The sequence below is a fragment of the Micromonas commoda genome, chromosome 11 (assembly GCF_000090985.2).
Source record: "Micromonas commoda chromosome 11, complete sequence".
In the NCBI taxonomy this organism is placed as follows: Eukaryota; Viridiplantae; Chlorophyta; class Mamiellophyceae; order Mamiellales; family Mamiellaceae; genus Micromonas; species Micromonas commoda.
Window position 1 is genome coordinate 932368 of NC_013048.1, and position 23296 is coordinate 955663.

General features: G+C 66.4%; 13 protein-coding genes across 13 annotated transcripts; 6 read left to right on the plus strand and 7 right to left on the minus strand.

The window, feature by feature from the left end:
* Positions 1 to 207: 207 nt before the first annotated feature.
* MICPUN_62717 (predicted protein) lies at positions 208 to 2250 on the plus strand (the record flags this gene model as incomplete). Its single annotated transcript, XM_002504981.1, has 2 exons — positions 208 to 226; positions 365 to 2250. The coding sequence occupies 2 exons, from the start codon at positions 208 to 210 to the stop codon at positions 2248 to 2250; spliced, it is 1905 nt and encodes a 634-aa protein (XP_002505027.1).
* An 82-nt stretch (positions 2251 to 2332) lies between these two features.
* MICPUN_86534 (predicted protein) lies at positions 2333 to 2812 on the minus strand (the record flags this gene model as incomplete). Its single annotated transcript, XM_002505274.1, has 1 exon — positions 2333 to 2812. The coding sequence occupies one exon, from the start codon at positions 2810 to 2812 to the stop codon at positions 2333 to 2335; it is 480 nt and encodes a 159-aa protein (XP_002505320.1).
* A 142-nt stretch (positions 2813 to 2954) lies between these two features.
* On the minus strand, positions 2955 to 4004 carry MICPUN_62719 (predicted protein; the record flags this gene model as incomplete). The annotated part of the gene is made up of 1 exon (XM_002505275.1): positions 2955 to 4004. One exon carries the CDS (start codon positions 4002 to 4004, stop codon positions 2955 to 2957), a length of 1050 nt encoding a protein of 349 aa, XP_002505321.1.
* Positions 4005 to 4198: 194 nt separating this feature from the next.
* Positions 4199 to 5518, plus strand: MICPUN_62720 (predicted protein; the record flags this gene model as incomplete). The annotated part of the gene is made up of 1 exon (XM_002504982.1): positions 4199 to 5518. The coding sequence occupies one exon, from the start codon at positions 4199 to 4201 to the stop codon at positions 5516 to 5518; it is 1320 nt and encodes a 439-aa protein (XP_002505028.1).
* Positions 5519 to 5522: 4 nt separating this feature from the next.
* Positions 5523 to 7134, minus strand: EB1 (microtubule end binding protein). The gene is made up of 2 exons (XM_002505276.1): positions 6886 to 7134; positions 5523 to 6726 (listed from the first exon to the last, which is right to left on the minus strand). The coding sequence occupies exons 1-2, from the start codon at positions 7003 to 7005 to the stop codon at positions 5614 to 5616; spliced, it is 1233 nt and encodes a 410-aa protein (XP_002505322.1). The 5' UTR covers positions 7006 to 7134; the 3' UTR covers positions 5523 to 5613.
* Positions 7135 to 7450: 316 nt separating this feature from the next.
* MICPUN_62722 (predicted protein) lies at positions 7451 to 9762 on the plus strand (the record flags this gene model as incomplete). Its single annotated transcript, XM_002504983.1, has 2 exons — positions 7451 to 7710; positions 8009 to 9762. 2 exons carry the CDS (start codon positions 7451 to 7453, stop codon positions 9531 to 9533), a joined length of 1785 nt encoding a protein of 594 aa, XP_002505029.1. The 3' UTR covers positions 9534 to 9762.
* Positions 9763 to 10041: 279 nt separating this feature from the next.
* On the minus strand, positions 10042 to 10686 carry MICPUN_71386 (predicted protein; the record flags this gene model as incomplete). The annotated part of the gene is made up of 1 exon (XM_002505277.1): positions 10042 to 10686. A coding segment is annotated over one exon (645 nt), but the record flags the coding sequence as incomplete, so codon positions are not given.
* Positions 10687 to 11270: 584 nt separating this feature from the next.
* MICPUN_106290 (predicted protein) lies at positions 11271 to 12804 on the plus strand (the record flags this gene model as incomplete). The annotated part of the gene is made up of 2 exons (XM_002504984.1): positions 11271 to 11345; positions 11459 to 12804. The coding sequence occupies 2 exons, from the start codon at positions 11271 to 11273 to the stop codon at positions 12674 to 12676; spliced, it is 1293 nt and encodes a 430-aa protein (XP_002505030.1). The 3' UTR covers positions 12677 to 12804.
* Positions 12805 to 12857: 53 nt separating this feature from the next.
* MICPUN_62725 (predicted protein) lies at positions 12858 to 13364 on the minus strand (the record flags this gene model as incomplete). Its single annotated transcript, XM_002505278.1, has 1 exon — positions 12858 to 13364. The coding sequence occupies one exon, from the start codon at positions 13362 to 13364 to the stop codon at positions 12858 to 12860; it is 507 nt and encodes a 168-aa protein (XP_002505324.1).
* Positions 13365 to 13449: 85 nt separating this feature from the next.
* On the plus strand, positions 13450 to 14694 carry MICPUN_62726 (predicted protein; the record flags this gene model as incomplete). Its single annotated transcript, XM_002504985.1, has 1 exon — positions 13450 to 14694. One exon carries the CDS (start codon positions 13450 to 13452, stop codon positions 14692 to 14694), a length of 1245 nt encoding a protein of 414 aa, XP_002505031.1.
* A 182-nt stretch (positions 14695 to 14876) lies between these two features.
* MICPUN_103214 (predicted protein) lies at positions 14877 to 18410 on the minus strand (the record flags this gene model as incomplete). Its single annotated transcript, XM_002505279.1, has 1 exon — positions 14877 to 18410. The coding sequence occupies one exon, from the start codon at positions 18408 to 18410 to the stop codon at positions 14877 to 14879; it is 3534 nt and encodes a 1177-aa protein (XP_002505325.1).
* A 1903-nt stretch (positions 18411 to 20313) lies between these two features.
* On the plus strand, positions 20314 to 21375 carry MICPUN_62728 (predicted protein; the record flags this gene model as incomplete). The annotated part of the gene is made up of 1 exon (XM_002504986.1): positions 20314 to 21375. One exon carries the CDS (start codon positions 20314 to 20316, stop codon positions 21373 to 21375), a length of 1062 nt encoding a protein of 353 aa, XP_002505032.1.
* A 73-nt stretch (positions 21376 to 21448) lies between these two features.
* On the minus strand, positions 21449 to 23000 carry ASP3 (aspartate aminotransferase). Its single transcript, XM_002505280.1, has 2 exons — positions 22267 to 23000; positions 21449 to 22167 (listed from the first exon to the last, which is right to left on the minus strand). The coding sequence occupies exons 1-2, from the start codon at positions 22987 to 22989 to the stop codon at positions 21673 to 21675; spliced, it is 1218 nt and encodes a 405-aa protein (XP_002505326.1). The 5' UTR covers positions 22990 to 23000; the 3' UTR covers positions 21449 to 21672.
* Between the last annotated feature and the right edge of the window lie 296 nt (positions 23001 to 23296).

Below are 23296 nucleotides of genomic sequence, written 5' to 3' on the forward strand. Positions count from 1 at the left end.
ACGATGAGAGTAGCCAGACGACGCGGAGGTTCCCGTATCCGCCGCGCCCCACGTGCGGGCCCAAAATATGAAATCGTGTTGTGTCAGCCTGCGATATGTAGTAAGATCTCGCAAGTGCCGAGCGGCAGGCGCGCGTGGGGTCAGAGAGCCTGAGCGCGCTTCCGGAGCCAGGTTCCGTCCCGTCTCCTCGGGACTCACCGAGGCGTCATGGCCGTCAACGGCGCAGGTGCGCGCCGCTCCCTCGCGCCGCTCCCTCGCGCCGCGTCTGGGCACCCCGAACAGTTTTAGACCGTTGATGACTTCGCCCCGTCCCGCCCTCCGACGCCGTCGAGCTCGCCCTGACCGCCGCCCGTCCACTTCCCAGGGCCGATGATCGCGCTCCGCCGCGAGCCTTTCGACTTTGGCATCCTCCCCGCGTCGTTCCTCCTCCCGCGCGCCGAGTCCGTCGCCGCCCTCGTGCCCATCCAGCGCAGGCTCCTCCAGTGCGCGCACCCCTCGCGACACGATCCGACCAAGCTCGTCGTCTCCGTCGCCGACGCCGCGCAGTGCATGGGGATCGCGCCCCAACACGCCGAGCACGTCATCGACACCATGCACGCCGTCGCCCCCGCCGAACCGACGCCCCACCCCGCCGAGGACGACGGTCTGCCGAACGAACCGGAAGTGCGCGTCCAGCACCTCCTGCAGTTTCTCTTCGTGCAGACATTCGCGAGACCGCACGCGCAATCGTCGCTTCGCGAGAACGGAAGCGGGCTGGAACTCACGGGGTTTCACGCCGAGGCGGGGGGCGGGGGCGGGCCGGACGAGACGGGTAATGGAATCAGCGGCACCCTCGGCACCCACGGGTACCCGTCCCCGCCGCGCGGAGGCGCCAACTCGAGTCCGCACGGCTCACCGGCCAAAAGGTCGAGGTCGGCCAACGGGGCGCACGTCGAGCGAGACCGCCGCGAGGACCAGCTCCGCGAGGCTTTCGCCGTGCACCACTTCAACGCGCTCGCGGGGCTGCTGGTGGAGGACGAGTCGAGGGCGAACAACGCGGACGGCGGCGGCGGCGGCGGGGGATCGTTCGTCGGACACGGCGGACACGGCGGCGGCGTCGTCCAGTTGACCGCGAGCGAGGTGGACGCGCTGGACTTTATGTTCCGCGAGGTTCGACCGCGGGGCGCCGGTTCCATCGACGACGACGACGACGCGACGGACGCGACGGACGGACGCCGCGCGGGGCGTCTGAGCGCGTCCACCGGTCTGTTCGCGGACGGCTTGGTCCCGTCGACAGCGATTCGCGATTGGATCGCGCGATCGCTCGCGCCCGTTGAGCGCTCATCCGACCCCGGCTCGCCGCTCGGCTCGCCGCGTCGCGTCGCGGGCGTCCTATCCGGGACCGGGACCCACGCGCCCGCATCCGGCGACCCCGGCTCGACGACGATCGAGGTTGGGGGTCTGCACCGTGGCACGAGGGTGGTTCGAGAGGGCGACGCGCAGCTGTGCACCGGGTCGTCCTCGTCCGTCGTGGTTCGTAACTGCGTCGACTCCGTCGTGTACCTCCTCGCGCCGTTTCAGTACGCCACGGTGGCGAACTGCGTGGACTGCGTCGTCGTGGTGGGGGCGTGCGCGCGTGCGTTGAGAGCGGAGCAGTGCGAGCGCTTGACCCTCATCGCGGCGTCCAAACGGTTCGTCTCGAAGATGTGCCACGAGTGCTCGTTTCACCTCGGCGTCGAGCGAGCACCGGCGTTTCTCGGCGAGAACCGGGGTTGCCACGTGGCGCCCTACAACACCTTCTACGAGCAGCTCGAGAGGCACCTGGAGAGTGCGGGGTTGGAGGCGGGTCGGTGCGCGCGGTGGGATTGCCCCGTCGTGCTCGGCGGCGGCGGTGAAGATTCGACCGATCGGCTCGGCGGCGGCGTGGACAAGTTACCCGCGGAGAAGTTTTCGCCGTTCATCGTGCCGTTCAGAGGGCAAAACCCCAACGCGTCGTCGTCGTCGTCGTCGTCGTCGGGAGGTCAAGGACAAGGCACGCGTCCTCCGACGCAGGCGAACCCGTTTGCGGTTCCCCCCGAGTACGTCAGGGCTCTCGACGCCAAGGTGAAGGCGGTGGCGAGCCTTCGGTCGGCGCTTCGTGACGCGGGTTTAGACGAGCGGAGCAGGCGGGAGCTGCAGGCGACGATCCAGGCGTTCTTCAAGGAGTGGCTCATGACGTCGGGGAGCATGCGGCAGGTGTACGACCTGGCGAGGATAGAGCGGGGCGAGTAGCGCTAGGTGGGTAGTGACTAAAAGGTTTCCTAATGTAATTGCTCGCGATCGGGTCGTCTCATGTCGTCCTTGCTCGGCCGGTTCACGCCAGCGGGTTGGCGTGTATCGTGACGCGATTGATGCGAATCTCCGCCAACGGTCTGTCCGCCTCGTCCCCCGGGGTCTTCTCCATCATGTCCAGCACCGTGAACCCATCGATGACCTTGCCAAACACCGTGTTCTTGCCGTTGAGGTGCGGGCACTTGACGTACGTGAAGAAGAACTGCGACGCGTTGGTGTTCGGCCCGCTGTTGGCCATGGACATCACCCCGCGGTTCGTGTGCTTGAGGTTATCGCGGATCTCGTCGGGGAACTTGCCGCCCCAGATGCTCTGACCGCCCCGCCCTGTCCCCGTGGGATCGCCGCCCTGAATCATGAACCCCTTGATGTTGCGGTGAAACGACGTGTTGTCGTAGTACTCGCTGGCGCAGAGCGCGAGGAAGTTCTCGCACGTCCGCGGGGCGTCCTCGCAGAAGAGCTCGACCTTCAAGTCCCCGAGGTTGGTGTGAAGCGTCACGCTCATGATATCCTCCGGACACCCTCCCTTCCGCGCGGCGGACGTGTGAGGAAAATTTAGGGCATCCGCTGCCCGTGAACAGGAAGTCCAAGCTGGACGAGTGTGAAATAAATTTAGTGCTCCACGCGAGTGTTCATCATTCTCCCCATCATTCTCCCCCGCATCCCCCTCCCCCGCATCCCCCTCCCCCGCATCCCCCTCCATCGCCTCCCTCGCCAGCGAGGTCCGCCGCCCCGATGCACGCCGCGACGTCGCCGATCCCCGTGCTCGGCACGTTTGGATCCTCGTCGCACGGCCTGTCCACCACGCCAAATGCGCCGTGGTCGCCGAGGTGTCTGTGATCGCCCAGCCCATTCAAGCGGTGCGGCCAGCCCGGCGGGTACCCGATGCCGTAGTCGTTCGTCGCCACGGGCGCGAGGCAGCACATCGCGCCGCACAGCGCGCCGATGATGGAGACGCGCGACGCCTCGCGAGACGCGATGAAACGACGCAGATCGACGGCGGTGACGAATATCACGTCGCGATCGTCGTCGTTCGTTCCGTTGGTTCCCCCCGGCGACCCGGCGCCGCCGCCGGTCGGCAACTTCGGCAGCAGGAACGAGGACGGCACGTTTCGCGACCGCACGTTTGGTCCCGCCGCGGCGAGGAACGCCTCGGGGAACGCCTCGGCGGCGGGAAATGTAAATGAAATCCATACCCGTCGCGTTCCCTCCGGCATCCCCGGCACCTCCCTCTCGATCGCGCCCAACCCGCGCACGCCGACGCGGACGTACCGAAACGCGGGATCGAACGGCCTGCCGAAGGGCGGCGGCGCGAACCCCTCGAACGTGCCCGCGAGACGCGCGCGGCGGTCGCGGCGCCAGCTCGTGTTTGCCGGCGACGGCGACGGCGAGACGTAGTACACCCCGGGGGACAGTTGCACGGCGTGTTGCACCGGCGGCTCGGGGACCACCGCGGATTCCGTCACCGGACCCGCCCCCTGCTCGATGGCGTCTCCGCGGTGGTGTCTGGGCGGTGGTTGGGCGCACGCGGCGCGCGCGTCGACGACGGTCGGGGCGATTGCGAGCGACTCGCGCGCGAAATCGTCGTCGCATCCCGGCGTCGAGCGATGACACCCTTCCGGTCGAAGCGCGGCGACTGGTGGAACCGGGTCGGCGACGGCGCGAACGGCGCCGACGATCGGCGGAGGTTGAACCATGTCCTCGATATCCTCCTCGACGACGCGCTTCGCGAACGTCCGCTCGGGGTTCGCGGCCCGATACGCGATGCTGACATTGACAATGTGCTGACTCCGCTGCCGACAGGACGTGCGTTGTGACTTGTCAAAATCTCACCTCACCTCCGCCGTCCCGACAGTCGGCGGGGCCCCGCGCTCGAACGACGCGGGGCGAGATGGGGTCCGAGGCGAACATCCCCGATGCCACCGCCGTGTTGGGCACGTGGCTCCACGTCGGATCGCAGGAGAGCGTCGCGGAGGAACGGAAGGAGCGCCTCGTCGCCGCGGGGGTGACGCACGTCCTGTCGGTGATGAAGCGACCGCCGCCTTGGCTGTCGTCGTCGGGGCCCGGCCCGATGAAGCTTCCCTTCGCGCACATGCACGTCAAGGTGGAGGACACTCGCGCCGCGGACATCTCGGCGCACTTCGACGAGACCGGCGCGTTCATCCGCGCGTGCGAGGCGTCGGGGGGGCGATGCGTCGTCCACTGCGCCTTCGGCCAGAGCCGATCGGTGACGGTCGCCGCCGCGTACATGGTGACGCATCGCGACATGTCCCTCGGCGCCGCGCTGGAGGCGATCCGATCGGTGCGACCGTGCGCGTGCCCGAACCCGTCGTTCATGACGCAGCTCGTGAGGCACGAGATGGCGACGACGGGCGCGCCCCCGTCGGACTTGAGGGACTTCCCGTCCCTTCCAAAGCCGTGGAGGTTCGTGGCGTGGCGAGATCCGCTGCGGCAAAATCAGCGGTTCGTGTCGTGTCACGGCCGACTGATGAAGGTCAAGCAGGTGTCGAGGCACCCGCGGCTCGCGGTGATTCACAACTTCATCTCCAAAGAGGAAGCCGCGGCGATCGTCGACGTCGCCGCGCCGGAGTTGCACCCCTCGCTCGTCGTGAGACACCAAACGGCAAAGCGAGGAGACACTGCCGGCGGCGACACAGCTGTACACGGCGAGGCCACCGCCGGTCGGACCTCGCACAACTGCCGCGTCTCGTCCTCGCACCCGATCGTGCGCGCGGCGATCCAACGCGCGGCGTACCTGTGCGGTCTCGAACCGTCGCACGCGGAGCCCGCGCAGGTTGTGCGTTACCTGCCCTCCCAGGAGTACAAGCCGCACCACGATTGGTTCGACCGCGCGCACCCCGAATCGTTTCGTGCCAAGACGGAGGGCAGAGGCGGGCAGAGGGCGGTGACGTGCCTCGCGTACCTCGTCGAACCGGAGCGCGGCGGCCGAACGTACTTCCCCAAGCTTCGCGCGGGCTTCGAGCCGAAAGTCGGCGACGCGTTGCTGTGGTGGAACGTCGACGAGAACGGCGCGGAGGACTTCAAGACGCTGCACGCGGGGGAGCCGGTGGAGGCTGGCGCCAAGTGGGCGCTGAACCTGTGGCTGCGGGAGAAGCCGCGGCGGGGGGAGGAAGGAAACGCAGGGACGTGTGAAAAAGAAAAAGATGCGGTGGACGAGCTCGCGGATGGCATCGCAAAGTTTCGCATGTAACGTTAGCGTACGTAGCGTACGTAGCCGGCGCGAAAAGGTACCTCTCGGCGCGTGTTTGTATGTACAACGTTTTTGTCTCGTCGGGTCGCGCGTCGTCAAGCGTTGACGTTTTGTACGGGGCCGAGGGGTTCCCTGGTGGCCGCCGCGGCGTCGGGTCGCGGCGCGCACTCCGGCGCCGGCGACGGCGCGACGTCGTTCATGGTGACGTCCCCGGGCGCATCCTCCGAGTTGAACTCCTCGTCGTCGTCCTCATCCGCGGCGGCTCGCTCGTCAGCCTCGACGGTGACGTCCAGATCCGGCGCGGCTCCCGTCCCGCCGTCGATCTCCTCCGTCACCGCGTCCTCCTCGACGTCGGGCTTCCCGATCGTCTCCTCCTCCTCCTCCTCCTCCTTCACCGCCGGTTCGTCTTCCACGGCGGCCGTTTCCTCGACGTACGCCGGGGGCGTCTCCACGTCGGTGGGCTCGACGGCTTGGGGGGGCGCGGCGACCGGCGCGACGCCAGCCTCCTCGGGCGAAACCACGGCTGCGTCTCCCGCCCCGTCGGCCCCCGTCGCGCACTCCGCGATGATCGCCTCGACGTCGGGCTTTCCCTCGGTGTGGTACAGGATCCTCTCCACCACGCACGTCAGGTGCTGGCCCACAAACTCCGGCCGCTGGCACAGAAACTCGACATCCTGCAGCTTCTCAAAGTAAAACTCGCGCTCCTGCTCGGCGCGCTCCACCGCGAGTTTGAGCGACTCGATCTCCTTCTGAAGCGTCGCAACCTTCGCGTTGGACGACGACGCGGTGGGTACGCCGCGCGCGGTGGCGGTGGGCTTCTTCGCCGCCGCGGACGCGGACGTGGACGGCTGTTGCTTCGACGAGGACGCGGGCTTCTTGGCGGGGGCGGCGGAGCCCGCGCCCTTGGCGTGCGCTCGCCGCTCTTCGCCGTCGTAGTTGGCATCCGGCGGTCCCATGCCTCCCGTCGCGCAGTCGTAGTAGTACTTCATCCACTGCAGGAACTCGAGGTTGTCGAGGGGCCGGGCCTTGATGAGCTTGTTGACCTCGATGTTGCGCGTGATCTTCAGCTTGTCGAACACGCTCTGGAGCACCTTGTAGTTGGCTACCATCTCGTACTCTGATTTCGCGTTGACGTTGACCTTGGACATGTTGACGACGCCCGGGTGGCACGCGTCCAGGATCTGGCAGTGCACCGCGCCGGATGCCACCTGAGGTTGTTTCGCGCGGGATCGCGCGGGACGGGGCCGGGGTCAGGCGGGTGTTCCGGGCGTTCGTTCGTTCGGGGGTTTCGTCGTTCGCGTGCCGTCTGCGGGTTGGAAATTCAAAGCGTGGCGCGTCGTTAGCGCGCCGGGGGCGTCCGCGCTCACCTGCTCCACCTTGGTCAGCCTGAGATTGAGCAGCCCGTTGACCCAGTCGAGGAGCTCCGCGCGTCCCACGAAGAACGCGGGGTGCTGGAGCCCGATGGACGACGCGTTCGCCGCAGCCATCGCTTCTTCGTTCGGCTCAGATCTCGGGGTGTGCGACGGGGCGCGGGGGTTCGCGGCGCGCTAGGTTCGCGACGACGACGCGGGGTGGGGTCGCGGATGACACGCGATCGGTCGCGTCGGTATTCGCGACTGGAGTCGGGGCGAAAGCGGCCGTGCGCGGACGTAATCTCGCTCGCGGCGTGTCTGCTCGCGTTCGATGTCAGCCCCGGCCGTTGGTTCCCCCGTGCGCGAGGGCCCGCTCCTCGATGAGGGAAAACCGCGCCGCGCGCTAACATTTCCAGGTGTTTCCAGGTGAGATCGCCTGGGTTATTTTCCTGGGTTGGCGAAATTTCCTGGGTTATTTCCCTTCCTGGGTTATTTCCCGAATTATTTTCCGAATTATTTACCGAATCTGGCGAAGGGAATATTTTCGTGCTTGATCGGTTCTGACAATTCATCAATTCATATGGCGGTCAGTCGCGAAATTCCGCCGTTTGAACCCACGACTCGAAATACGCAGACCACTCGAAAGTCTGACGTCATCCGCGATCCGGAACCATTGTTGCGAGCCGCGAGCGACACCGCGCGCGCTTGCGATCCCAGTCGAAGCCAGATCCGCTCGACCCGCGAGCCTAAAAAGGCCATCCCCGCAAGTCGCGACGTGAACCTCCGCGAGCCAGCGCCATGGCCGTCAAGCAGAGACTGTGAGATTCCCGGACAGTTCTCGTTAGACCTTCCAACCGCTGCCGGGGGATACGGTTTTATAACTCGCGAATCTGGGTCTAGCGCGATCCGGTTTTGTTTTTACCCCCACGAGGCCCCTCCCGCCGTCCTGGAGCCCCCGCCCCGGCATCTCCGCGTCTCTCGAGTCCTCCGCCTCGTACCGAAGCCGCGCCGTGTCCCTACATCTCTGCGTCCTTCGCGCGGAGCGATCCCGGTCGACTCGCGCCGCGCGCTCGCTGGCCTTTTTGCCCGAATGCTGATTCAAATTTCTCCCCCCCCGGCCGGCATCTCATCCTCGCAGGAAGCAGAAAGGGAAGACCATGCTCGAGAAGCTCGTGCCCATCCCGCCCGAGTTCTACGACGACCACAAGGACGAGGACCTCATCACCGGCAAGGGCACCATCTTCCCCTTCGCGGTGTTCCTGTACTTCATGCAGTGGGCCGCGTTCCTGGGCTTCTGTCTATTCTACTGGTACCACCCCAGCTCCCAGGTGACTCAGTCCAAACTGGAGAACAATTGGGACTACGGGAGGCACGCCGGGTGGAACTGCACGCCCATGCTGAACGACCCCTTCTATCGCGCCAGGTACAACCACGACACGTGCAAGGAGCTCATGCTCAAGCCGACAGAAGTAAAGACGCTGAAGATCAACGTCGACCCCGCGTGCACCCCCATCGAAAACTCCACCGGTACCTTCCCTTGCGAAAACGCCACCGCGTTCAGGTTCATCCCCTTCAAGGGCATGGAAGGCCTCGGCGGCAAGCGAGGCGTCGTCCAGCCCGGCTCGCTCATCGACAACACGTATGACAGCACCGACACGAATGGCATCCAAGCGGAGCTGGAAAAGATCTTCGCTCCCCTCAAGGAGCTCAACACATGCGGCTCCATCGGTTTCCACTGGAAGAACAAGGGAGGCTGGGGAAAGTCGAAGGTGGACAAAATGGCCTCGTTCGACATCTTCGTCGACCAGATGAAGAAGAAGGACCCCTCGCCGCCGCCGCCGCCGGTCGCTTCGCCGCCGCCGCCACCTGCGGCCTCGGGCAGCGGCGGCCACGGCACTCCAGCCCCGTCCGGTGGCGGCGGCGGCACTCCAGCCCCGTCCGGCAGCGGTGGCACCGCGTGCTGTAGCACGGGGAATGTAGGTGCAACTGCCAAATGTACAGGCACCTGTCAGTTCGGGGCAATGGGGCCCTGTCTGGCTTCTGCTTCTGAAATCGACTGCGAGGACAACAGCAACTGCGGCAACAGCGCATGCTCGGCCGATCCGTGTGGCGCGGGTTGCCCATCAGGCCGCCGCCGCCTCAACTTCGCCATGGACGCCATGATGGGCGGTATGGGCGACATGGGCGACCAGCAGGAGGTCGACGCCGGCGGCGCAGGCTGCGGACCCATCCCCACACTCCCCGACGGCTCGTGCGATTATAGTGGGTCAACCGCGCCCGCCGGTCAATTCTTCATCCCCGGCGGCGGAACCATCAACCTCTCCGACCTCGCCAACTACGGCTTCGACACGTCCGACGGTTCCACGTACGAGCCGTGCTCCATCACCAAGGCAGAAGCCCTCTTGATGTTCGAGAAGTACATGACCACCCACGACCCGTGCGAATGGGCCAAGCACAACGCCCCATACATGTGCACGAAGCAGGGCCCGCCGGCGCCATCCGCTGTGTTCTCTCTCGCGTACGCAAACGCGCTCTTGGCGTACTCAATCTTCTCCGCCGTGTGCGTCCAGGTGTTCTTCGCCTCCAGCAAGAAGAAGAAGAAGGACGTCGAGGAGACGCCCGCGGCCGGCGACGGCAAGGAGACGCCCGCGACGGCGGTGTGAACCAACCGATCGTCCTTTCCCCCGAGCCGAGGGTCGGTCGCCGAAGGCGCCGACGGGCCATCGAATGTACAGATGTTCGGATGTACAGATGTTCGAACCGGTCCGCGAATAACGTGACGCGCGCATCGAGCGCGGCGAACGAACCGCGACGACCGACCGGCTCGACGCACGCGAGAACCACTCGCTCGTTTCCATTTCTATTTCTGTGAATAAACGATCGCCTCGGGCGAGTCACCCGCGTTCCGCGCCGCGTTCCGATCGCTCCCGCCGCCGCCGGCTGTGCCGTGCCGCCCTCGCCGCCGCCCCGTCGTTCTCGACGCTCCCCGACGCGCCCCCGAAACCCGAACCCCCGACCCCGTCGCGTCGTCGTTCGTCAGCCCTCCAGGTTCCCCCGCTCGTTCAGCTTCGCCTTCGACTCGTCTCCCAAACCCTCGCCGCGTCGTTCCTTCTCCTCCCAGTACGCCTTGATCTCTCTTCGCCGTCGCAACTCGCGCTCAGCCTCCACCGGACCGGCGCGCATCCACTTCGTCGCCGTCCACTTCTCCCCGCGCAACACCGGACACCCGGCGTGCAGACTCGTCGGGTCCTCCCGGCCGTTCAGGTGGCAGTTGTGGAACAGCAGGGCGTCGCCGCGCCTGGGCTTCACGTGCAACGCGCCCTTGGCGCATTTGCTCGAATCTTTCGACGACGATCGACCGCGAACGTCCATCTCGTCCGGTTCTATCCACGCGCCGTGCTTGGGAAACACCGTCTCGCCCCCGCTCTCCACGTCGCTGAGGTACATGAGCACCGTCGCGACGCGCTGGCCGTAGAATCTCAGGTTTTTGTCGCCGTCGTCGAAGTAGTCGTGGTGCGGGTCGTATTTTTCCCCGCGGCCGTAGCGGAGGATTCGCATGCCCTCGCCGTGGTCCGCCGGGATCATGGCGAACGCGGATATTCGCTCCTCGATGCGCGTGACGATGGGATCGTGGTTGCGGAGAAGGAACGCGCCGGATCCGGGAAACGTCCCGCCCGTGCGCGCGTCCGCGACGGTGGCGCGCTTCAATCCTCCATCCGTCGCCTTGGCGAGGTTGACGAGATGCGCGCACTCCTCCGGGGTGAGAAAGTTGTGGTAGACGAACGCGCGGGGCTCCCAGGAGATCTGCTCGATCCACGGGGGCTCCGGCAGCGACGACAGCCGCGGGAGGACCACCCTGAACTCCCCGGGTTGCGCGATCCAGGACTCCGCCTCCGGATCCGCGGGGCCCTGGAAGTACGCCGGGTCGCCGGCGGGGTCGAGGCCGCCGCGGATGACGCTCGACGCGACGGCGCGCGTGCCGGGGTGCGCCGTGGAGACGAGCGCCGCGATGCTCGCGAGGAGCAGCGTCGCGAAGCATCGCCCCATGGCGACGGATACGCCCGACGTCTCGCGCCGCGCGCGCCAAGCTGCGGAGCCGTGGGCACCAGAAGAAGGTCTCAGACTGGGTCGGAGGGACGGGTGGATGGCTGGAATTTCAGTTTCAAGCCCAGGTTCAATTGACCGGTGCCAAAAATCCATCACCGTCAACTTGAAAGAGAGGCGCATGTTATGAAACACCAGCGCGCAGCGCGTGTCAGCGAGCGGCAACAGCGCGTCCCCGCCTCAGGTCGCGTCCAGCTGTGCGAACCGATGGATATCGTACGCGATCGGAAGCGCGCCAATGGGATCAGTCCTCGTCTCGACGCAAACCGCACGCATCGAATATCGCTCGACCCGCGATGGCCGCACTCGCCAGCGCATCCGCAGTGTCCCTCGGGGCGCTCCCCCGCGCGTCCGCGCTCTCCCGCCAGCAGGTGAGAGACGCCGCCCTTCCTCGCAACCCCCCCGCGTCCGGTTATCTGCTTGAAAAGACGGACGATATCGAATCCGATCCTGACCTCCTTCCCCGCCCTCCGTCCGTCGACAGCGCCGCGCCGTTCCCGCTCGCGGCCGCCGCGTCGTCACCCGCGCCGCCGTTGAGACCGCCGAGAAGGATCCCCTCGAGGACCTCAAGGTGGGCGCCGCCAAGCTCGTCATCTCCCTCCTCCCCAACGAGGGCGGACTCCGATGGGTCGGCGGCCTCCTCCCGTCCAAGTTCAAGTCCACCTTCGACGGCCTCGTCACCTCGTACAAGAAGCAGATGCTGCTCGCCCTCAAGGGCGACGAGGAGCGCGCCGGACGCGCGCTCACCTCCATCTTCAAGGACATGCTCACCGCGTACTCCGGACAGATCATCGGCACACCGTTCGAGTTCCCGTCCCATCACCTCGCCATCCGAGAACCCTTCGACTACTACCAGATGGCGAACGCGTACATCGGCTCGCTCATCGAGTTCGACCGCTCCATCCTCCGCTACCCCGAGCGCTGGACGAAGGTACAGGAGCAGCTCGCCGCGGGCGACAACGTCATCATGCTCGGCAACCACCAGTCCGAGGGGGACGCCGCGTTCATCCCGCTGCTCACCGAGGTGTCGCACCCGGGCCTCGGCGAGCAAGTCACCTACGTCGCGGGCGACCGAGTGGTGACCGACCTGCTGTGCAAGCCCTTCTCCATGGGCAAGAACCTGCTCTGCGTGCACTCCAAGAAACACATGGACGACGACCCGTCGCTCAAGTCGGCGAAGATGAAGCAGAACCTCAACACCGTGAAGGAGATGCAGCGGTTGCTCAAGAAGGGCGGGTTGCTCATCTGGATCGCGCCCGCGGGCGGCCGCGACAGGCGCGCGCCGGACGGCACCATCACCCCCGACAACTGGGACCCGGCCGCGGTGGAGATGATGCGCAAGCTCGGAACCAAGAAGGGCGCCGCGAAGACGCACTACTACCCCCTCGCGATGGCCACCTACGACATCATGCCCCCGCCCGCGACCAAGGAGAAGTCCATCGGCGAGGAACGCGTGGTTAACTTCACCGGCGCCGGTCTCTCCCTCGGCGAGGAGATCGACGTCGACCCGGCGACGGGCGAGTGGGCGAAGGGCCTCGGCGAGGACGCCGACAAGGCGGAGGCGCTCACCAAGTACGTCCTGGCGAAGGTCGTGGACGAGTACAGGGCCATCGAGGCGTGTAACGTTCCGGGGGGCGGTCCGGTGGCTTTGCCGGAGGGCGCCGTTCGGCCGACGAGGCCGCCGTCGGTGCCCGTGTTCTGACGATCGCGCCCGAACGGAACGCTCACGAGCGTGAAGGGTTGGGTGGACGTGTCGAGCCGATTGTTTTTAGCCGCAGCGAATGGAGGGAAGGGCGTGTTCTTTTATGTTTCAATTAAAATCGTGCCTTTCGCGTCGTCGTCGTCGTCGCGTCGTCGGGGATGTCGCACGAGTTTCTTCGTCCTCACAACCACGCGACGGGAAATGCGAAGCTCGCGCGTCCTTGACCTTCGGGTATACGCGTCGAGTGCCTCTGTATCTTATGACGCGCGAGGCTCTCGTCGCACTCGGTGACGCTGCGGCGGAGGCGGGGTGGTGTTTTTGGAGCGTCACGGTCGCGGATCGCCTCGTCGAAGACGCTGGCGAAAAAACCCCGAGGTTTACCACGGCAACAGTCTTTCACGCAACCTCTCTCCAGCCATCGCGCCCAGGAGCCCCAGAGGTACTGAGGGCACACGCTCCTGACGGATCTCACGAGGTCAACGTCGTCCAAGCTTCGCACCTCGTCGCGGCACGCGGCGCCGACCGCGGCCAGGGAGAAGAGGTCTCCGTACTCCAGCCTCGAGGTTATCCCCTCGTGGAAGACGTCGGGCGCGTGCAGCATCAGGTCCATCAGCGGCGACGACGCGTTCGTCGGAGGCTCGGAGGCATCCATCGAGCGCTCGCGCGCGCGTTTGCCGCACATCGTCATCTCTCCCGCCCGGTCAAATGCGCGGCACCCTTCGTCCGCCGCGACGAAAACGTTTTCTCGGACGGGCGTTTTCTTGGAGTGCCCGATGCGTTTTGGTCAACGCTCCCGGGGGCGACCCATATCGAGCGCGCGCGCCACCCTCGCGCGCGCGATGGGATGCCTCGCCAGCCGCCCCCGCGTCGACGATCCCGCCGACACCTCGCGCGCGTCCCCATCGGACCCGAACGCGCGCGCGTCGCCCTCCGCCTCGGTCCGCCCAGGGACGGCGCCCGCCGCGACGACCCATCGACGCCGCGGCGCGCGCGATAATCTGAGGGTCCGCGTCCCAGGGGATGACGACGACGGCGAGTCGAGCGGAGGCGACGACCCGGACGCGGTTCGCGCGATCGTGATGGTCCAATCGCCCGACATCGTCTCGAACGCCGCCGCGTCCACGATGCGCGCGTCGCGGGGGCGCTCGTCGCTGTACGAGTCCACCTCCCGCGCGGTCGCCTGTCCCCGCGAGGAGACGCGCGCATCGACCCGGCGGGGATCGTCGTCGTCCTCCTCCTCGTCCGCCGCCGCGCGTTCGCTCCCGGGTTCCGTCGGGTCGCGGTGCGGCGGCGGCGAGGGGTCGACGACGCCGGACGCGATCGAGCTGGAGCGCGCGACGCGGGAGGTTCGCGAGGCGTGCGCCGCCGTCGCCGCCACCTGCGCCGCGACGGCGACGAAATCGTCGTCGTCGTCGTCGTCGTATTCGTCCAGATCGTCCGCGTCGTCGTTGGCCGGTTCGTCGTATTCAACCGGATCGTCGATCCGGGACGATCCGCGCGCGCCGTACCGCCGCGACCTCGCCGCGGTCGAGTTGGACGTCATCGCCGCGGTGGCGCGCCTTCGCGACGGCGCAGGGAGCGCGGAGGAGCGCGCGCCGGCGGAGGTTTCGCTTTCACGAAACCGCTCCAAAAACTCTCATGTAACTCTGAGCGTCGGCGTCGAGGACCCGTCGCCGTCGGACGCGATCGGAGTCGGAGGATACGAAAACGCACAAAAAAAGGCACATCCGCCGTGTCGACCGCCCCGGTCCATCGCGCGGGTCGGGACGCTGCCGACGTCGGCGCGGCGCGCGGCGGCGGCGGAGCTCGTGCGCAAGGCGATGCGGAGGTACGAGGCTAGCGGGCGGCGGGGGGGCTCAGCCCAACCGGCGGGGGGCGACGAAAGGGTAGGAGGGGGGCCCTCAAAGTTCGACGAAAGGGGAGGAGCCCCCCCCTCAAAGTTCGACGAAAAAGGAGGAGGGGGGGTTGTTCGAGCACGGCCGGGGGCGCCGAGGAGGGTGACGCCGATACAGTTTTGACGGGGAGAACGGATAGACTACGGTTTCGACGACGTTTGAAAGCGCGTTTGAAAGACAACGCGGGTCGGGACGGGTCGATCGATCGATGAGGGGTTCACGCGGGTCGACGCGCGAGCTTTGCGCGCGTCGCCTTTTTTTTTACCATTAAACGAGACGGTCCACGCCTATTGGAATCCAATCGTTCACGCCCCGTCGCCGACCCGTTCGTGGTACACCACGGGTAAGCGCATCGTCCTGTCCTCCACGTGCCTGAGCTCCGCCGCGAGCGTGTCGTACCCGTTCGCCGCCGCCAGCGCGCTCGGCGGCGAGCCCCTGTCGTCCGGGCCCATGTGCTCCGCGCGGTTACACTTTGTCTCCGAGAGCAGCCACGCGATGACGTCGCCGTGGCCGTATATGGCGCACTTGTGCAGCGCGGAGTGGCCGTTGACGTTGACGACGTCGACGGGCACCCCGAGTTCCTCCACGAGCCACCGAACCGTCGCCATCGGGCTCTTCGGTGGCGGTTCGTCTCCCTTCGGTGACGGTTCGTCTCCCTTCGGTGACGGTTCGTCCCCGACAGACCCCCCGTCGCTCGTCCCCTTCTCTGTTCGAAAGCCTCTCATAGTCCCGACGCCTCCCCCGCCGCCCCCCGTCGGGTCGTGCTGGATGCACGCCCACAGGAGCGCGTTGCAACCCCACCGGTTCGTCGCGCCCGGGTCCACGGCGTCGAGCGAGCCGAGGTACCTGGCGACGGGCAGGTGACCCTGCCAGACGGCGAGGCTGAACGCGCCGTCGCCGTCGTACGTCTTACGGTTGGGATCCGCGCCGCCTTTTTCCACGAGCCATTTGATAACGTCGAGGTGGCCGTTCCTCGCCGCCCAGTGCAACGCCGTGCGGCCGTCCTTGCGCCGGCTCCCGTCGACCGGGACGTTCGCCACGTTAACGAGCCAATCGCAGGCTGCCAGGTGTCCGCCGCCCGCGGCCCAGTGCAGGGCGCCGCTTCCGTACGCGTCGGCGGCGGAGGTCGGGTCAAACGCGCCCTCGCTCTGAAGTTTTTCCATCGCCGCGACGTCACCCGCCGCCGCCGCGCGCAAACCCGCGTCGTGCGGCTCTTTGCCGGACTTGCGCTCGCGCCACGGGCCGGGTCGGCCCTTACCGCTCCCGCGCCAGCTGTGGTTCTCGGCGCTGGTTCCCGGGTGCGTCTGCGCTGAACCCGCGACGCCCTCCAAGTGCGTCTCCGGTGAGTTAATTCCAGAGTTAATTCCATTCGCGCGACCCGCCGCGACGAGCGCCTCCTCGTCCGTCATGTACGGCGACCGCGCGCCCTCCGCCGCGGCGGCGCACGCGTCGTTGATCCCACCCATCGCCCAGTGCTGCCTCAGCCCGCCGCCGTGCATGGCGTAATACTGCCCGCACCCCGCGCACGCGACGAGACCCTTGGCTCGAAGAGCCGCGTGCCGCGCCGCGGTGGTGATCGCGATTTGACCGTCGTCGTCCACCCTCGCGTCGGCGATGACGTGGCGCGCCCTCCTCAGCTCGTCGCATATCTTCCTGGCGACGCGGGCGATCTCGGCGGCGACGCAGCGGTTCGCGGCGTCGAGCCGTTCGCGGCGCGCCGCCTTTCGCGCCGCCGACGAGACGGGCTGCGAGTCACCGGGTGGTGACTCGCCGGGTGGTGAGTCACCGGCCCCGGCCTCGCTCGATTCGATCGACCCCGCGATTCGTGCCGCCCCCGGGTCTTCGCCTTCCCCGGCCCCGCCCCCGCCGCGACGCGCGTGGACGATCTTCAGCGCGGCTCGGCTCACCCAGTCGTGCGCCGGCCGCCCCCGCGCGCTGTATTTCTTAGCCGGGACGAGCCGTCTGGCGGCGAAAGACTCGAAGCCGTCGCGGACGGGATCGGCGCCCGCCGCCGCCAGCCCGGCCCTCACCGCGCCGTCCACGACGTTCGTCAGAGCCTCAAACGAGTCGTCCGCGTCCGCGGCTTCGGACGACGACGACGAACGCGCCGCAGCCGCCGAGCCCGAGCCCGTTTCGCTCCCCTTCCCGCCGCCGGCTTCCGATCGGAGGTACGCGTAGGGTTTCGCCGACGCGCTCTCGTCCAATGGAACGCCGAGCTCGGCCATGGCCTCTCGGACGCGTCCCTCCAAACTCCCGCCGCAACCGGCGCCGACGCCCTTCTCGCCGAGCGTTTTAAGAAACGTCTTCGCCAGCTCGGGCGCGACGCCGGCAAACTCGGGCGTCTCCCCAGCCACCGCGGCTGGGCCGTGGAAGAGGTCCACCGCCTCCCTGCTGGCGTCCACCTTGGCCCACGCCCTGGCGATCATCTCGCGCTCGAAGTTGGCGATGGCCCTGGGAACTGGAGCCTTTTCGAGCCACGACGCGAGGGACCACGCGTCGAACAGAGCCGAGTTGGCGCCCATACCCTTAAACGGGGACATGGGGTGCGCGGCGTCTCCTATGGCCACAACCCTGGATCTCGCGTCCTTTCCCGTCGGCGGCGGCGGCGGGCGGTCGCGATCGTACAGCGGTCCCGCCCACGATTCCTCCCAGATGGCGTGGGCGAACATCGCTGGAACCGGGTCGTGCCAGCCGGAGACGACGGATTGGACGAATTCTTTCGCGCCGCCGGGTCCGGAGCGGGGCGCGGACGCGATTCGCCGCGCCTCCTCCTCGGTGACGCGCACGGAGATCTGCCACATCGTGAGCGGCGGGGGGCGACGCGAACGGGCGCGATGCGAACCGGCGGCTTCTTTCGCGGCGTCCTTCCCCGCGGCGGACGGGTGACGGTCCATCCCGATTTCGTCTGATTGGCCCGCGGGATGGTCCATGGGAACGGTTTCGTCCGACTCGCGGCTAAACCGTTCCCAGCCCGCGCCGCGTCCCCGCGCGTCGTCGTCGGACTTGAACGGCATGGTGAATATCCTCGCGCGCTCGCCGTCGAGGGTGTAGAACCCTTGGCCGTCCAGCAGCGGATGCGACAGGGTGGTGAACCCGGTGACGAGGACGACGCCGAGGTAATTGAGGTTTTGGTCCGTCCGTCCGCGGAGGCGCTCGCGCTGCACCGCGCTGCGAACGCCGTCGCACGCGACGAGCAGCGACGCGCGCAGCGATTCCGTCGTCGGCACCCCCGACTCGGCACCCGTGCCCACCCCGTCCCCGTCCCCGTCCCCGTCCCCGTCCGCGTTCTCCGTCCACTCGGGTCGCCCCGCGCCCCCGCCCACCCGTTTCTCCGACCCGAACCGGCCGACCGTCTCCACCGCCACGTCGACACGCCCGCCGCCGTTCCCGTCCCCGTCCACCTCGACGTAACCGACCGCCCTACGCCCGAACCGCACCGTCCCGGGCAGGAGCCGCGACGCCAACACCTCGCGAACCTCGTTTCGCGGAACTCGCAGGTTCGTCCACGGGCTCGGCTTTCGCATCGCCTCGGGCAAAAACGCGGCTCCGTAATAGCCCAAAACGCGCCCGTCGGATCGGAAGGTCCAGTGCGCGCTCGACCGCGTGTTCCGCTCGCGAAGGTCCCGCAGTATCCCCAGTCCGGCCAGCGCGGCGTTGGTCTCCGAGAGGGTCACGCCGTAGCCCTGCCGGCGAGCCTCAAAGCTCGGGTCCCTCTCGAGTACCACCACCTCGGGGCGGCGGTCGGCGGGGCGGGACTGCAGCGCGGCGGCGAGCGCGAGGCCGGAGATGCCGCCGCCGGCGATGACCACCAGGTCGCCGGGCCCGAGTCGGTTCGACATCGAGACGCGGGCTCCCTGCGGTGCGGGGTTAGGGTTGAGGATCGGTCAGTCGATCGGTCGGGGAGGGGTAAATCGGGCTTTGGACGAGAACAGTCGCGGGCACGTCTCCTCTCTCGACGGCGGCCTGGCCTCAGAGAGTATGGTCACTTATAAGATCAACACTTGGTGTTCAGTAAAGTTTTTGGGTTGATAAGATGTTAACTTCATCGACCGGCGCCGACGACGGCGAGGGGAGACGTCGCTCGCGACTGGAAAACAAAAAAAACCGAATACATCGTCGGCGGCTCGTCCACGCGTATCAGTTCGCATCAGGTTACGGTGTCATCAACTGTAACCTTCAGAAGACCGTCGTAAGACGTTCTCGTCACTTACGGTAAAAGACCGCCGCGGATAGAAGCTGTCGAGTCGAGTAAAAGGTCGAGCGAGCGAAGACGCGCTTCGCCGGTTGTATTTCGCAGAGGCTCTAGGGACCGGTGAGGATTGATTAGCCCCGACAAATCCGCTGTACCTAAGCGTCGCTCTGTGGGCAGAATCTGGCTCGCAACGCGTGAAAATCGCGAGACGAGGTAAAGCGTGTATCGCCCAGTGTCCGAAGAAAAATAAAACGAACCGAGAGCAAACACGAACAACCGTTGCGTCAGCCGCGTGACCGGCGGAAAGTCTCAGTAGTAGATAACGATTTTGTGTTCTCATAGCGTAGGCTCCGAAGGTGTCCTAAGATAAAAGTTGATCCTCATCGACTTTCCGGTCGGGTCGGGCCGGGCGCGAGAAGCCGGGCGCGTCACCTCGGGCGATGACCGTACCTGCGAGCCGAGTCCGTTCCCGGAGTGCCCCCGAGAAGCGACGTCGCTCCGGATGTGGAGCCTGCGACGGTTGCGATTGCGTCGGGGGGGGGGGGCGGGTGGTGAGTCGCTCGTTCGATCGGGTCGCGTTTGTGCGGGTGCGTTTGGGCGTGCTCGGTCGGCTCAGTCGCTGAGATGGTTTCACCAGTCCGCCAGCTAATTACCACCGGTGAAGTTTCAACTGAACTATGCCTTAGTTGTGTGTGGTGACATCAGCGCCGACGAGACGAGCGCGGGGAACAAACGAAACGTGATTCGGGCAACAACAACATGTCGAGGACGCCTCAGGTTAACGAGATTCAACGTTGATCGTCACAAACTGTCAGATGGTACGGACAATTGATTCCTCATCATCGGCGTCCTCGAGATGGATCCGGGCTCGGGTCGAAAAGGGCCAATCGCGTCGCGTTCGGCGGGCCCCAATCGTCGTCGTCGGTGGTGACGATGGCCAAAATAGGTTTTCGTCGTAGGTCTTTGCGGCTCGAGCTCCGGCGATCCGGGACTTCCCCAGAAAGCGCTGCTGGCCGTTCGCCGAGAGCTGGTGTGGCTCCTTACATTCCTCTTGGCGGGACTGAGCGCTGCACGTGACATCGCTAGGACGCTCTCACGCGAGTGACTCTATGTAAGTCCGCCGGGCGAGATGAAAAATAAACCTCGGGTCGGGCAATCGGGTTGGCGCGGCCGTGGGTGCTCACCTCTTACCCCACCGGCTTGTACGCGTGGATCAGTGACAAATCGTCTAGTGTGGGGTCCACGTCCACCGCCGCGGACGAAGATCACCCACCGAAGACCCGCCGGCGCGCCACGGACGAAGTGGCTCGTGAGAGAGATTCCAGCGCCGGAAAAGGCAGATTTCCAGAAATAGAAATAACGGTTTCACGCACCGCGTCCTAACTGTTCGCGTGTGCGAGAAACAAACGCATATCGTTGGTCACACCGTATACGCATAGGAACGATCCATCGCGCGCCGCCGCCGCCTTCGCCGCCGACTCCTTTCCCTTTCGCAGTCGAGCCATTCGTCACGGCGCCGACGCTCGACCCGTGACCGCGACATCGTAACGATGACCGAAGACGCCGGACGCCTTCGCGTCGCATCCGCGCTAGAGGCCACCGGCGCCTACGACGGCCCGGTCGACCTCGACCTCGGCAACCTCGCCGCGTCCGATCCCGCGCCCGTCGACCCGGACGTGTTCGGTCGTGCGCCGAGCGATTCCGCCACCGCCGCCGCGATCTCCCGGGGGCGCGACGTGCTGCAGAGGCTCGTCGCGGACCTCTTCACGCTGCCGTCGGAGGCGGACGTCAACGGCCGGTACGTGGAGCTGCCGGCGGGTGCGACCCAATTCCCGCGCACCAAGCCGCTTCCTCCCACGGAGAAGCCCATGACCAAGTGGGAGAAGTTCGCGAAAGAGAAGGGCATCAAGAAGCGGAAGCGCTCCAAGCTCGTGTACGACGAGCAGACGGACGAGTGGAAGCGCCGGCACGGCTACGACCGCGTCAAGGACGCCGATCGCATCATCATCGCCGACGCGAAGATGTCCGACGTTCCGGGCAAGACGGAGGATCCCTTCACCAGGGAGGAGCGAGAGCGGCGGGAGCGCGTGGAGAAGAACCAGGGCAAGCAGCTCAAGAATCTGCAAAACGCGGTTGCCACGCACGGGAAGCACGTCCTCCCGCCCACGCTCCAGATGTCCGCGGCGCCGAAGAAGGGCGTCAAGGCGCTGCCCCTGAACGGCATGAAGAAGCAGCAGATCAGAGACCTCACCGCGCAGGTGGCAAAGTCCACGGCGTCGATGGCCAAGTACAACGCTCCAATCCCCGGAGACGAGAAGATCAAGACACGCGGGCGGCGGCGACAGTTTGACTCTGTGACGGACACGGGCACGGAACGAGAACGCGCGCAGGGGTTCATCGACAAACTGGTGAGACGGGAGAAGGACTTCACGGTGGACGTGAACGTGGCGGCGAGGAAGATTCAGAGGGCGAAAGAGGCGGAGAACAGGAGCGCGAAGAAGGCCAAGCTGTTGGAGAAGGACTCCGGGGCGGGGGGCAAGGGGGGAAAGCACGGGAAATCGGCGGCTGGGCTCAAGGTGAAGGGCATGAAGGGCAAGAAGGGCAAGAAGTAGAGACTGCGCCGATCGCGCGCGCGACGCCTCCGTCCGCGAAGCTCGGCGCCGATCGATTGAACGACTCGATTGTAACGCGCTTTGATTCGATAATAAATGATTTCATTCGTCGCCAACCGAGCGACGTCGTTTGCGATTCGATTCGTCGGGAGAGGGTTCGTTCATCGTCGTTCAAATCGAAGAACCCCCTCCGGTGGCGTATCGGTTCGTGGTCAGGTTTGGACCAACGCGCCCCGGATGCGCCGAGGGCCGTCTCGCGTTTTCTCGAGACCCCTCGTCGCACGGCGCTCTTCTTTTTCAGTGCTTTTGCCACTCTTCGCGCTTCTCGCGAAGGATCCTCACCGCCTCCTCGCACGTCTCCGTGCTGCCGCAGAACGAGAACCTCACGAAGTGGTGCCCCCGCTCCCTGTCGAAATCCACCCCCGAGACGCACGCCACGCCGGTGACGTCCAGGATGCGCTTGCACAGCGCGATGGAATCGGTCGACAAGTCGGACACGTCAGCGTAGATGTAATACGCCCCACCCGCGGAGGAGAGTTTGGTGAACCCCGCCTCCGGGAGCCCCGCCATCAAGATCTCGCGATTCCTGGCGTATTTCGCCACGTGGCCCCTCAGCACGGCGTCGCACTCCGGGTCGAGCGCGGCGGCGGCGGCGATCTGCGCGATGTTGGGCGCGTTGATGAAGAGGTTTTGCTGCAGCGCTCGCATCGCCGGTTGCAAAGCGGGTGGAACCACGGCCCAGCCGACTCTCCAGCCGGTCATGCAGTGGTACTTGCTGAACGAGTTGATCACCTGTCGATCACGGCGTGAGGGTGGGGGGGAACGGGGGGTTAGGTCTGGGATTAGGTCTGGGATCGTGCTCGGGATGAACAATTGACGGGTGGTTCGCACCAAGCACGTCTCGGCTCCTCCCGGCGCCTCCAGCGCCGTCGTCGCGCGCTCCTCGCCGTATTCGATCTTGTGGTAGATCTCGTCCGACACGAACCACACCTTCTTCGATTTGCACCAGTCGATCAGCTCGAACAGCTCGGCGCGCGTCAGCACCGTCCCGGTGGGGTTGGAAGGGGACGCGACGATGAGCCCCTTGATGGGTTTGCCGTCCAACGCGGCGTCCAGGAGCCCCACCGTGGGTTGGAAGTTCGTGGACGCGTCCACCGGGATCGACACTACCTCCACGCCGAGCGCCTCGAGGATGTTGCGGTACGCGGGATACCCCGGAGTGGCGATGGCGACGCGATCGCCGTGGTCGAACGCCGCGGTGAAGCCCAGGACGAAAGCGGCGGATGACCCGGTGGTGACCATGACGTCCGCGGGGTCCACCGCCACGCCGTATTGAGTCTCGTAGTCCCTCGCGATGGCGGCGCGCAGCGGATCGATGCCGTCGGATATCGTGTACCCGAGGGTGGTGCGACCCGCGGCGCACGCGTCGAGCGCGCGTTTGGACGCTTCGCACACGTGCGCGGGCGCCCCGTCGGAGGGCTGGCCCACCTCCATGTGAAGCACGGGGAGGCCCGCGAGCTCGCGTGCGTGCGCCGCGATCATCACCTCCATCACCTTGAACGGGGGAACCTGAGACGCCCTCAGGCTCGCCGCGAGCGCTTCGTTGGCCACCATCGTCGCGCGCGCCGAAAGGAATAATGTCTAGCTGACAAGTGGAAACCGTCAAAAGGTTGTCCGCTTGTGGCGCCAAGGGTCGCGGCGTGGAAAAAAGCGATTGGGAAAAGGCAGATCTCAGTCGGGCGCCAAAAACGCGTAGGGGTAATCAGTATGACGCCTCGCATCGTATCTGGGCGCGCACATCTCGAGGCGATGATTATTTCGGGTGTTTTGATGAGCAGCTTGAGGCACCTCACCGCCCAGTCATCATCGCCGGTTCATCATCGACACCGCTCGCCCCGCGCGCTCCTCGCACGGCCGGTTT

What these genes read in the sequence shown, in the direction of transcription:
- EB1 (XM_002505276.1), bottom strand. Translation starts at nt 7,005, where the DNA reads ATGGCTGCGGCGAACGCGTCGTCCATCGGGCTCCAGCACCCCGCGTTC. An exon ending in GGCTGACCAAGGTGGAGCAG is followed by an intron (nt 6,727 to 6,885) that starts GTGAGCGCGGAC and finishes AAACAACCTCAG; the next exon opens with GTGGCATCCGGCGCGGTGCA.
- ASP3 (XM_002505280.1), bottom strand. Translation starts at nt 22,989, where the DNA reads ATGGTGGCCAACGAAGCGCTCGCGGCGAGCCTGAGGGCGTCTCAGGTT. An exon ending in GAGGAGCCGAGACGTGCTTG is followed by an intron (nt 22,168 to 22,266) that starts GTGCGAACCACC and finishes CGTGATCGACAG; the next exon opens with GTGATCAACTCGTTCAGCAA.